Here is a 13,080-nt window from a genome sequence, read left to right on the forward strand (position 1 = left end):
TGTGAAGGTTCATGTTGCTCATTGAAGAGTTATTTTTGTGGACAGTGGATATTTGATTGGAGAAGAAGGTGCACTCATCCAGAGCTGTGTGAAATCATTTGCACTCACAGAGGGAATGGGGAGCATTGGGCTTTCACTGTTTTAAACAATGGAAGGAAAAATGTCTTGTGACACTCATTTTGTGGGGATGGAGTGGGCTGGGGTTTGGGGTTCTTTGTCAATGAAAAAAATGCTTCTCATCTGCTGGAGATGCTACTGTGTGTATCGTGGGCAAGTAAAGCTGAACTCAAACGCACATCATTATGCTTCCCTGATAGCCTCTTGGGGTCTTGCTGATTTGATCATGACACACAAGGGGACTCTGGCTGGGAAGGATGTGTGCATCAGTGTCAGAAGTAAATGTCAAATGAAGCCAGCTGACAGCTGGCAACCACTGCCTGTGTGCTGTGATGCTAACACGTAGCATGGGAGAACAGGAGAGACCCATCCACAATGCTGTTGTTTGGCAGAAAGTGGATGAAGATAGAAACATGTGTGTACTGAAGACTAGGGACTGATGATTTCAATGGGAATTTGTCTGAGTAAGGCCTGAGTATTCCTGAATGAGTTTCACATAGAGAGGACATCCTATCTGAAAAGCAGTAGGGAACCCACATACACTAGATCAATACATTCTAGTGGCCATATTTGCTAGGAACCAGAAACCTGCACATGGAGTGAGGAGTCTGAGGGCCTACAAATATGGTCTGGCACTAAATAAAACACAGCTCTAGAAATGGCTTGAGAGCTGCACATCCTGCTGAGGCAGCAGTGACCTTTGCCTCGCTACATTCCTGACATGGAAATACAAAGTTTTAACAACGTGGAGGATGTGGATCTCAAAGCAAAGATCAAGGCTAAAAACTGCTCCGAGTTAGACTGAGAATAATATATTTTCCCCATAAAACTGAAGCAAATATCCATGTTGCTTGTACATTTAATGGAATGATAATCGCTGTTTTTCTTAGACATTTTCTCAGAAATAGATGAGTGGTTCCAATGCCTACTAGCAATGATTTGTACGTGTCTCGAGCCTGGGAGCCAGACATGGCACATCAGCAATGCAGGATTTTCAAATCATGATGAATGGATAAGGCAAAGAGGAATCCCATGTCTTCTGGAATTGCAAATGCTAGTGGGCTTGGAGCCTGATCTCTGCTGAGACCAGAGCTGCAAACGCTTGAGTGGGGATCAAAGCATGACATATTAACTCACTCACCTCACTGTCTGGTGCTGCTCCCCCGGCTCAGAATGGAGGGCAGGCAGGGTACTCATTCCCTAGAAAATCTTTCCTGGGAATTTGATGGGGAGTGAGCTCCTCCCCACCGTAGTTCAAGATGCAGGGGCCAGGCCAATCGGCTGCTCTCAAAGACATCACAAGGGGACTGTGCATTGAAAGCCACTGGGCTTTTTCTTCCAGAAGACCACTAAAGGGGAGGCAGAAATGGAAGGGGTTCCCCAGAGGCAGTTGTGGGAAGTAGAACAGAGTCTCATAGTATGGGGGGGTCAAAGGCATGAATATTTCCCAAGTATTGGGACACTGAATCACAAACATCCACATCAGAGGGCTCAGGCCCGATTTTGTAAAATTATAACATTCTCTGTGCAGATTTGGTTGTTTGTCGGTTACTCATGGCAGGGCTCGAGTTTTTGGGGGGTGAGGCCAGGCCGTTATGTCACCTACCCCATTTCACTGCTGCTAGTGGAATACCAGAAGCAGAGTTGAGAGAATGGAAATGTCTTTGTAAAAGGTGGGCTAATCAGCCCAGCAACAAAATGCTGGGCTTGAGAACAGTCACTTGTGTAGCCGGGAAGGAGGGTTCCCTCACTCGAAGGAATTACAGGGGGAAGTTCTCTGCCCTGTGCTATGCAGGAGCTCAGAACAGGTGATCATCAAGGTCCCTTCTGGCCTTAACCTCAATGAACTGATGAGAAGAAACTGAGACATCCGAATCTCTTTTTTTGCAGGGTGGACACCATCGCTCTGCGGAGCAGGACGGGGTACGGGATCACTCATTTTATTCCAATTCAAGTACTGCTGCTTTGGTAAAAACTGACCTGTGACAGTTACCCACCCAGGAGGGTTGGAATAATTCTCAGGAATTTTTTTTATAAAAAGGAAGACAAGTAAATGCTATTTTTCCTGTAACTCGTGTTTATCTCCTACAACTTTAAAACTGGCAGGAAGTGCAGCTTCTGGAAGTGTCTGCATGGTGAGTGAGCTCTGTGTGACAGAAGTTACTAAATTAAATGTTATGACTCTAGGTGGCAATATTTGGTGGCAAAATGACTCTAGGTGGCAAAATGCCCAGTCTGGATGATTTCTTTGTATCTTTTAAGTTAACCCCTCCGTCCTGCCTTGACCTGCTGCAGGACTTCCTTAGTGTCAGAGCGAACTACTCAGACAGCACTAGCACAGTGGTTCTCAACCAGGGCTACGCAGGGGTCTTCCAGAGGGTACATCAGCTCATCTAGATTTTTGCCTAGTTTTACAACAGGCTACATAAAAAGCACTAGCGAAGTCAGTACAAACTCAAATTTCATACAGACAATGACTGGTTTATACTGCTCTATGTACTACACACTGAAATGTAAATACAATATTTATATTCCAATTATTTATTTTATAATTACATGGTAAAAATGAGTACATAAGCAATGTTTCAGGAATAGTGAGCTGTGACACTTTTGTATTTGTATGTCTGATTTTGTAAACAAGTAGTTTTAAAGTGAGGTGTAAATTGGGGTACGCAAGACAAATCAAAGCCCTGAGAGGGATACAGTCATTTGGAAAGTTTGAGAGCCACTGACCTAGCGGACACGAAGCCACTGCTTTTGCCAGTGCAACACAAATCTCACAATTGGAATGCCACGCTCAGCGTTCAGTTTCCTTCAAGTCCCTGACATTTCAATATTGCATTTGTGCCTTTTCTTAGCATTCCCACTTGTGACTGGCAGAGAGACACTTATCTCAGAGAACTCAGGGAAATTACATCACTTCTTTAAGTCTATTTTGCAAGCCAGCTCTGTGTATTCCTCATGCCATACTGCATGTATAACACACCCTGTATGTATGTGCATGTACAGCAAGTTGTCTATACTCAGGTAGGAAATATGGGTGTATGATACAACCCCAATCTGTTATTTAAATGGATGGAAAGACTCCCATTGACAACATTAGGCTTTGGGGCAAGCCCTGGGTAACACAAACCAGACAGATTTACCCATTCCTGGTTTTATACAACAATATCTTATTTGGATCTCAGCATCTTGTAAATTATTCTTGTCCTCTACTAAGATGGTAGTACAATGAGCAATGGCCTGAAGCTAAGGAAGGAAAGATCTAGACTAGATATTTGGGGATAGCTCCTAACGGGCAGTGCAATAATTCCCAAGGGCAAAGGGGTCAAGGCACCAGCACAATGGAGTCTGAAAGAAAGGGCACCTATGGGTGGTCTTCAAAATCAGACTGAATGACTGGGCCCTGTGACCTCTTCTTCCACTGCCTGTGAGTCTATGGTTCAGGATGGCTCTGACTTTTCCATCCCACTTTGTCCGTTCATAACTATCGATTGGAACAGGTGCAAGAAGAGCTCACCTGAGTCTGAGTCATCGGGGCTCACTGAGCTCAGCAAGTCTTTTTCTTTTTCATAGTCACTTTTGCAGAGCAATTGTCCTTCCTTCAGAACAAATTCATCTCCTTTCCTCAGCTGTCGTTCACAGACACAGCAACTGAAGCAGCTTAAGTGGTAAACACATTCCAAGGCTCTCATCACAAATTCTGTTGGGGCGATCTTTTCCATGCAGCCGCTGCACTTAGCAGCAAATAGCCTGTGAGAAGGAAAGGGAGGAAGGGGAAGTGTCAGAACGTGTACCGTATTTATTTCAACATGAAAAATAGGTTCAGATTTTAATTGCACTGCAGATCAGCCTGCCACATGGCTTAGCACATTAGCGACCGGTGAACCTCAGTACCTCCAGCGGGACCCAACTTATTTGAATTCTGAACCCTTTGGTCTAGAAGTCTCCTGAGCTCTAGTTTCCTCATGAGATTTCCAGGGCACCTTTGGTTTGGTCGGGTTGGAAAGACCCAAAGAGCAGCCTCTGTCTCAAAATGTTGTTGTTCCTCCATCAGGGGATGAAACCAAGAATTCCAGAGGCACAAGAGAAAAAGGGAACAAAGTTACTTAATCTCTCTGAAAGCTCTAAACAAATTCAGTTCAGTTCAACTTTTGGAGAAAGATTTGAGTCAAACCTTAGGCTACCCAAACTAATTTTCTGATACCTAACCCAATAGTGATTTTGTAACTATACTGTCCTAGTATAATTATTGCTGTGGAGGATAACAAATGAGCATTGAAACAAGAAAGGGATCCTTAGTGTGTGGGAGGAGGGGCACTATTGTCTGGGCAAGATATGTGGAAGAACACAAGTGTTCCTGGGGCTGTCGAGTCATTTCCAGACTAACCTGTTTCAGAGAAGGTAGTTTACCTTTTGGAAGGATGTGAAACCCCCTCTGGCTCCTCCAGAGGTACACAGCGTATGACCCGCTAAACCATTGCCATAATCACACACTCCAGAACACTCACTACAGTTCATGAAACTCTCAGAACTCCCCCACTCTCAGCAATTGTTCATTTTCGAAAGTGACGCTTGAATCATTTCATTTAGTTTTATTTTGATTCTCTAATGGCAGTTGGGAAGCTCCCCCAGTGAGCTTGCAGGAAAGGCGCCGTTCCAAATAAAGGTGAGTGATTAATTAATTTCCTGTAGCATATAGTGTGCTCGGTGCATCTAGATTTTAGCATCTTTTCATGGCAATACATAAAAATGCAAGGTAAAGTCTTGTAATATATACATGTTTCCAAGGCAATGAGCAGCACATAGATATTTGTATAGTAGACATGCTCTGCTCTGCTTACAGGGAAAAGAAAAATATGTCCTGAGGTTTTTTTCTCTTTGTTTTTCAAAATGACCACCTTTTGGTTAACAGGCAAATGGACTCCATTACAGGGTGCATGTCCTATCGTGGCTGCTAGATATGTGCCTCATAGGCCTTCATTTTGTCTCAGCTGAGGAAATACAGCAAAATGGCAGCTACTAGTTCTTTAGTGAAAAGGTGGGCTGAGTGTATGGGCAAGGTGGGAGAGAACTTTCACATGCCTGTATATTGTACATGCCTCACAAACCAGCCAACAAGCTCCTCTTTGGATACATAATGAACCAAGCCTATTAAATGGAATCTGATGCCCCAGGAGATTCTGGGACACCTCCAGAAAATAAGGCCATTTCATTTCCTACAGTGCATTGGATTTTCCTACAGCTATTTTTGCTGGTAGATGCAAACTATTAACAGAGGGAGAAAATCTGACCATAAATTTGTATTGGTTGACTTAACAAAAGTATAAAAAGGCATTAGCTGGTCAGTCCCTAAAAGAGAAATATTTGGTGCACGTGCGTAATAAAATAGCTAAAAGGATTAAAAGCAGGGCTGTCGATTAATCGCAGTTAACTCACGCGATTAACGCAAAAAAAATTAATCGTGATTAAGTGCACTGTTAAACAATAGAGAATACCAATTGAAATTTATTAAATAGTTTTGGATGTTTTTCTACATTTTCAAATATATTGTTTTCAATTACAACACAGAACAAAGTGTACAGTGCTCACTCTATATTATTATTTTTAATTACAAATATTTGCACTGTAAAAATGATAAACAAAAGAAATAGTATTTTTCATCTCATACAAGTACTGTAGTGCAATCTCTTTATTGTAAAAGTGTAACTTACAAATGTAGATTTTTTTTGTTACATAACTGCACTCATAAACAAAACAATGTAAAACTTTAGAGCAGGGGTCGGCAACCTTTCAGAAGCAGTGTGCCGAGTCTTCATTTATTCACTCTAATTTAAGGTTTCGCGTGCCAGTAATACATTTTAATGTTTTTAGAAGGTCTCTTTCTATAAGTCTATAATATAGAACTAAACTATTGTTGTATGTCAAGTAAATAAGATTTTTAAAATGTTTAAGAAGCTTCATTTAAAATTAAATTAAAATGCAGAGCCCCCGGTACAAGTGGCCAGGACCCAGGCAGTGTGAGTGCCACTGAAAATCAGCTCATGTGCCGCCTTCGGCACGCGTGCCATGGGTTGCCTACCCCTGCTTTAGAGCCTACAAGTCCACTCAGTCCTACTTCTTGTTCCGCCAATTGCTAAGACAAACAACTCTGTGTACATTTATGGGAGATACTGCTGCCTGCTTCTTAATTACAGCACCTGAAAGTGAGAACAGGCGTTCACATGGAACTTTTGTAGTCGGTGTTGCAAGATATTTACGTGCCAGATATGCTAAACATTCGTATGCCCCTTCATGCTTCGGCCACCATTCCAGAGGACATGCTTCCATGCTGATGATGCTTTTTAAAAAAATAATGTGTTAATTAAATTTGTGACTGAACTCCTTGGGGGAGAATTGTATGTCTCCTGTTCTGTTTTACCGCATTCTGCCATATATTTCATGTTATAGCAGTCTTGGATGATGACCCAGCACATGTTCTTTTTAAGAACACTTTAAACAGCCGATTTGACAAAACGCAAAGAAGATATCAATGTGAGATTTCTAAAGACAGCCACAGCACTTGACCCAAGGTGTGCCTTCCAAAATCTGAGAGGGACGAGGTGTGGAGCATGCTTTCAGAAGTCTTAAAATAGCAACGCTCCAATGCGGAAACTACAGAACCTGAACCACCAAAAAAGAAAATCAAACTTCAGCTGCTGGCATCTGACACTGGATCGTTATTGAGCAGAACCCGTCATCAGCATGGTTGAAGCATGAAGGGACATATGAATCTTTAGCGCATCTGTCACGTAAATATTTTGCAACACCGGCTACAACAGTGCCATGCGAATGCCTGTTCTCACTTTCAGGTGACATTGTAAACAAGAAGCGGGCAGCATTATCTCCTGAAAATTGTAACCAGACTTGTTTGTCTGAGTGACTGGCTGAACAAGAAGTAGGACTGAGTGGACTTGCAGGCTCTAAAATTTTACATTATTTTATTTTTGAATGCAGGGTTTTCTTGTACATAATTCTACGTTTGTAAGTTCAACTTTCATGATAAAGACATTGCACTACAGTACTTGTATTAGGTGAATTGAAAAATACTATTTCTTTAGTTTTTTACAGTGCAAATATTTGTAATAAAAATAAATATAAAGTGAGCACTGTACACTTTGTATTCTGTGTTGTAATTGAAATCAATATATTTGAAAATGTAGAAAACATCCAAAAATATTTAAATAAATGGTATTCTATTATTAACAGTGCGATTAATCGTGATTAATTTTTTTAATCGCTTGACAGCCTTAATTAAAAGACAAGGAGCAAACAGTTCTAACCACTTTAAAAAGTCACTTTTATTTAACTGTTTAAACCCGTTTGGCTCAGTTTAATTAAGCTTGTATCTTTTGCCTGAAGAGTTGTTGTGATGGAACAAGCTTAAAGAAGCTGAAGATTAGCAAGTCTGGGGTGAAGGCATTTGACTCCTCTCACTGGCATCCATTCATTCACACCACTGTGACAGTGAACCTGTGCTCGCTTCAGTACAACTCAGGTGGATGGATACAAGGAGGGATGGGACCAGCCCAACAGGTGGGAACAGCCTCTGACAGGCTGTAGATAGAACAGCTTCTCAAGGGGGAAATTGCAGCCTCTGCAGTCTCAACCTTCCTGATTTCATTTGCATTTCAAATCAACGCTGTTGTTTAAAGTGATCTTTAAAAGGTATTTTAGACAGTGGCCATAGTCCTGTAACTCCAGGGAGGAGGATCCTTAAAAAAGTCTCCTTGCTGCTCCTGCAACTATGATAATACAGAATGAAACTCCGTGAGACGGCTGTGCTGTTAATTAAACATGTTTTGAATTATTGATGCATTCTAACCCTTTCTATGGACAGCTTCAGTATAAACACAAAGGGCCTGGCCCAAGGGATCCCATGAAGGCAGGTCACAACAATTGCACCCAGACAGTCTCTGAGGGGATAGGGACGCTCTTCTTGTCTGGATGGAGACTAGCAGAGGAGCTGGCTACAGCAGACACTGAGGGCTTGTCTTCACTACCCGCCCGGATCGGCGGGTAGAAATCGATCTCTCAGGGATCGATTTATCGCGTCTCATCGGGACGCGATAATCGATCCCCGAATCGACGCGCGTACTCCAGCAGCCCAGGTAGGAGTAAGCGCCGTCAACGGGGGAGCCACGGCGGTCGATTTGCCGCTGTCCTCACAGCAGGGTAAGTCGGATCAGATACGTCGAATTCAGCTACGCTATTCCCGTAGCTGAATTTGCGTATCTGAAATCGATCCCCCCCCGTAGTGTAGACGTAGCCTAAATCTAGTCAAACTTGTCTGAGCCAAACCTCTCCGTGTTGCAGAACAGTCCCTGAGCATCCTGTGATAAAACGCTAAAATGGTAATTCTGGGCTAAGGGGATTCCAGGTGAAAAGTGCTGGACACGAGCAGGAAAAGGGGACGTGACCGCATGTGCTAAAGGCACAGGGACTGAGCCCAGTGGGACAGAGAAGGGAGTTTTCCTTGCTGACAGGGCTTGAGCTGGTGATTGGACTAGTCGGTGTGTAGTTTTGGCCCTTTGTGTTCCAGGCTAACAGGACTGGTCCATGTTTTGTAAACAAACAAATCACACTAGGTAATACCCCAAGTAGTGCCACTAATTTCTCTCCCAATGGGAAATTGACTCACTAGAAAGACATGAAATATACCACCACCCAGTGGAAGCAGAAACAATAATGTAACTTGATGTACAAAAAAGCATCTTAATAACACACTTAGGCTCCAGAGCTCCCTTGCTCTGTAGTTTGTGAACTGTAAATAAGAACGTGTATAAAATAACCTTCATTCTTTCTAAATGTGTACATAGAAATGATCGAGTTTCCCTTCCCCCCCTGTTGTACTTGCAGTGCATTGTTCACCTGACTGCCACCTTCTGTGTTTCCAGGCCTTGTGAAGTGGTTTGATATTCTTCAGGGTGCAGAGCGCTTTATAATGTAAATGTAAAATAGTCAATGTTATTTACAGGTCACTTGCTGTACCCAGAGAGGCAGTGTTTCTGTAGTAACATTATCACTGGTGGTCTTTTCATTGTAATGAGTCACAGATTAATATAATACTAATTCATTCAATTTACAAATTACATTAGATTTGTATTTCTGTTTCATATTACTGTGTGGATGTCACACCTTCCCTTACATTTTACCCTTGGAAATATAAAAAATGCCATCACCAACGCTCAGACATTCTCAACCTGTGAGGCGTGTTTGGCAATCTATACACACAAACTGCAGTGAATCACATTTAATTCTGGGATTATGAAAATTTCATTACATTTATCAGATAGAGTATTTATAGGTTTTTCAACTCCCAGAGAGTAACCCAGGGTTATGTATGTATTTTGCACATGGCAGTCTCACAACAGGAAACTAATCTTGACAAATGACCAGACTTTGATATCTCTGATCTAAAACACTGCTCATTAGACTGCTCGTTTTATAAACGAATGGTAATAAACCTGTTGAGAAGCCTAGGATAGCAGGAATACTTTACAGATCACCCTATACAGGTTTCAATCAAAGCAATAAATTTGAGGAGCGACATGTGGATGTTCTGAGCTGAGACAAAGACTATGCCCCACACTAACCACATTTGGAGAAATGGTTCTTTTGCCTTGTCATACATTTTACAAATAATTTGCATAACTGACTTTTTACCCCCGTTGCTGATTATCTCCAGCTCTCTCAAGTTAACATCAAACCTCAAAATCCTTGGACTTGTTAAAGTATGCAGAGAGTGGGAATCAAATGCCTTCATTAGAAGCCCCAGGAAATCTCTGACTCCTAAGCACAACGAAAACATTCCAAAGAAAATTGTTCAAAGAAGACAAAAGAGAAAAGCAGAACAAGAAAACCTTGTTTTGAATCAATGATTGCAAGAATTTTATAAATAAGTTCTGTTGCCTGGACAATTCGGAAAGACAACTCAATAGTTTTGGTTTTTTTGTAAGTGTTTTTGCATCTATGCCTGAAACACTTAGGGGATTTAGCTGACCTAAAGCTTGGAACAATAGACGGTTTTGTTCATTTGAGTATTGGTAATAATCGCTGTGAAACAACCTTACAGTATTAGAAAGCAAAATACACTCTGCATTTGAAAATGGCTGCACTTATCAAATTAATGGAATATACATTCTGGGGACAACGAAATGTCTGAGACATGTGGTCCTATCTTTAAACAGTAGATGAAAATGTTCACCAGCGGAAATGGCCATTAAGCTTTTATATGTTAGGATATCCCTGTGAAGTCAGGCTGATTCAGTAATCCTTACAAACACAGCCACAGTTATATGATCCATTGTGCTTTCCTGCATAGGGCAGAACCATCTGGTGTTTAATATGTACAACTGATTTATTATCTCTAGCGTAGTTATCTTGCTTTAAATTTGACCCTGCTCGGCTCCTGAGAATCACTGTTCTGCTGTTTACTCTTATAACGTCCTAACAACCTGCCCTTTACCTTTCTGTTGCTTCACCAGAGCCCTTAATTTCCTTCTGTTTGTGGGCAAATAGATTTTAATAGTTTTATTATAACTAATTTATTATGAGCTGAGAGATCTCAATGTGCAGTGTAAAATTTGCTGTTCAAATTAAGTGTGGTTCAAGAGGTTTTTTAAACAGGATAGAGTTATAAAAATAGTCAATTTGTTTTTTTACAGGACTTCTGCAGTGAAGCAATAAATAGGAAGGTATTAAGATATTCGATGTACGCTAGATGACAGATGCTGCTGTCTGACTATCAGGGACTTTAAATCATTTTCTCCTTTCTCCTTTCTGTGTTGTTCTGACATTCTCTGTTAGAAAAAAATGTAACAGATATCTAAGCTTTTGTTTATGTAATAATTATGCAAAGATTATTGTCACTGGTTTTGGTAAATATTGTAAATAACCTTTAACTCTGACACTTTGGTATATTGACAATGATTTTTGTATGTCCTTGAAATCATGGGTATACATCCATGCCAACCGAGCATGTACTTGGTATTCATATCATATGGTACAAAATATGTCAGAACTGAAGTAGGATAGGCTTTTCACAACAACTGAATTTTATTAAGAGAGAAACTAAATGTCTAATGATATTTCATAATACAGCTCTATTACTCATACTTCAGCCGTACATTATATGCAGCTTAGAATGGCGGAAAAACCACATATGGTTCAGCAGAACTTCAAAAAAATGTTGTGTCCTCTGGATTATGGCTGCATATAGAAAAGGAAAGACTGTTGCTTGGTTACATTAAATTCAAATATTCAAAATATCCCCATTGTACCAAAGCAAAACTGAAATGCTTCAGTTTATGGCTTGGGAAAAAATTAACAATTCATTTTAAGAAATATTGGAATATTTCAAATTTCCCTTCAGAAAAAAATCATTGCTTATTTTTCTGAAGGCAATTTCATAGCTGAAGTTTCAGTAAAACTAAGCCATTTCACTTTATTGAAGAACCAATAAAGTCTGCATAAAAATTAAAAGTTTATGAAAAAGTAACCCTTCTGAAAGAGGCTAACAAAAATTCATCTTTTTATATAGCAAAAATTGAAAAGAGCATTTGCTAACCCACCCCCTTAGTTATCATTGTAGGTAATACTACCACTTGTAGATGAACACTAACGTTAAAAGCTATGAACTGGTTGAGAATTTAAAAGTGGAAGGCAGCTTGGGTGAAAGTGATCATGATTCTAAGGAATGGTAGGAGGGAGAACAGCAAAATAAAGGCATTGGGTTTCAAGAAGGCAGACTTTAGCAAACTCAGGGAGTTGGTAGGCAAGATCCCATGGGAAGCAAGTCTAAGGGGAAAAACAATAGAAGACAGTTGGCAGTTTTTCAAAAGACACATTATTAAGGGCACAAGAGGAAACTATCCCACTGCGTAGGAAAGATAGGAAGTATGGCAAGAGACCACCCTGGCTTAACCAGGAGATCTTCAATGATCTGAAACTCAAAAAAGAGTACTACAAAAAGTGGAAATTAGGTCAGATTACAAAGGATGAATATAAACATATAACACAAGTATGTAGGGACAAAATTAGAAAGGCCAAGGCACAAAACGAGATCAAACTAACTAGAGACATAAAGGGTAACAAGAAAACATTCTACAAATACATTAGAAGCAAGAGGAAGACCAATGACAGGATAGGGCTGTTACTCAATGGGGGCGGGGGGGAAATAATAACAGAAAACGTGGAAATGGCAGAGGTGCTCAATGACTTATTTGTTTAGATTTTCACCAAGAAGGTTGGTGGTGATTGGACGTCTAACATAGTGAATGCCAGTGAAAATGAGGTGGGATCAGAAGAGGCTAAAATAGGGAAAGAACAAGTTAAAAATTACTTGGACAAATAAGATGTCTTCAAGTCACCAGGGCCTGATGAAAAGCATCCTAGAATACTTAAGGAGCTGACAGAGGAGATATCTGAGCCATTAGCAATTATCTTTGAAGAGTCATGGAAGACGGGAGAGATTCCAGAAGACTGGAAAAGGGCAAATAGAGTGCCCATCTATAAAAAGGGAAATAAGGACAACCTAGGGAATTACAGACCACTCAACTTAACTTCTGTGCCCAGAAAGATAATGGAGCAAATAATTAAGCAATCAATTTGCAAACACCTAGCAGATAATAGAATATCAGGGGTGGAAGGGACCTCAGGAGATCATCTAGTCCAACCTCCTGCTCAAAGCAGGACCAATCCCCAGACAGATATTTTTACCCCAGTTCCCTAAATGGCCCCCTCAAGGACTGAGCTCACAACACTGGGTTTAGCAGGCCAATGCTCAAACCACTGAGCTATCCCTCCCCATAAGGTGATAAGTAACAGTCAGCATGGATTTGTTAATAACAAATGGTGTCAACCAACATGATAGCTTTCTTTGACAGGGTAACAAGCCTTGTGGATAGGGGGGAAGACGTGATA

At 40.9% G+C, this 13,080-nt stretch overlaps 1 protein-coding gene across 2 annotated transcripts in view; it reads right to left on the reverse strand.

Moving 5' to 3' along the window:
* LMX1B (LIM homeobox transcription factor 1 beta) overlaps positions 1–13,080 on the reverse strand; it is a 128,486-nt gene that overhangs the window by 11,904 nt on the left and 103,502 nt on the right. For both annotated transcript variants that reach the window (XM_065418897.1, XM_065418896.1), the window contains exon 3: positions 3,638–3,870. In XM_065418897.1, the coding sequence (XP_065274969.1) occupies positions 3,638–3,870 (233 nt within the window). The remainder of the gene's footprint in view (positions 1–3,637; positions 3,871–13,080) is intronic.

This window comes from Emys orbicularis, chromosome 18 (assembly GCF_028017835.1).
Source record: "Emys orbicularis isolate rEmyOrb1 chromosome 18, rEmyOrb1.hap1, whole genome shotgun sequence".
Lineage (NCBI taxonomy): Eukaryota > Metazoa > Chordata > Testudines > Emydidae > Emys > Emys orbicularis.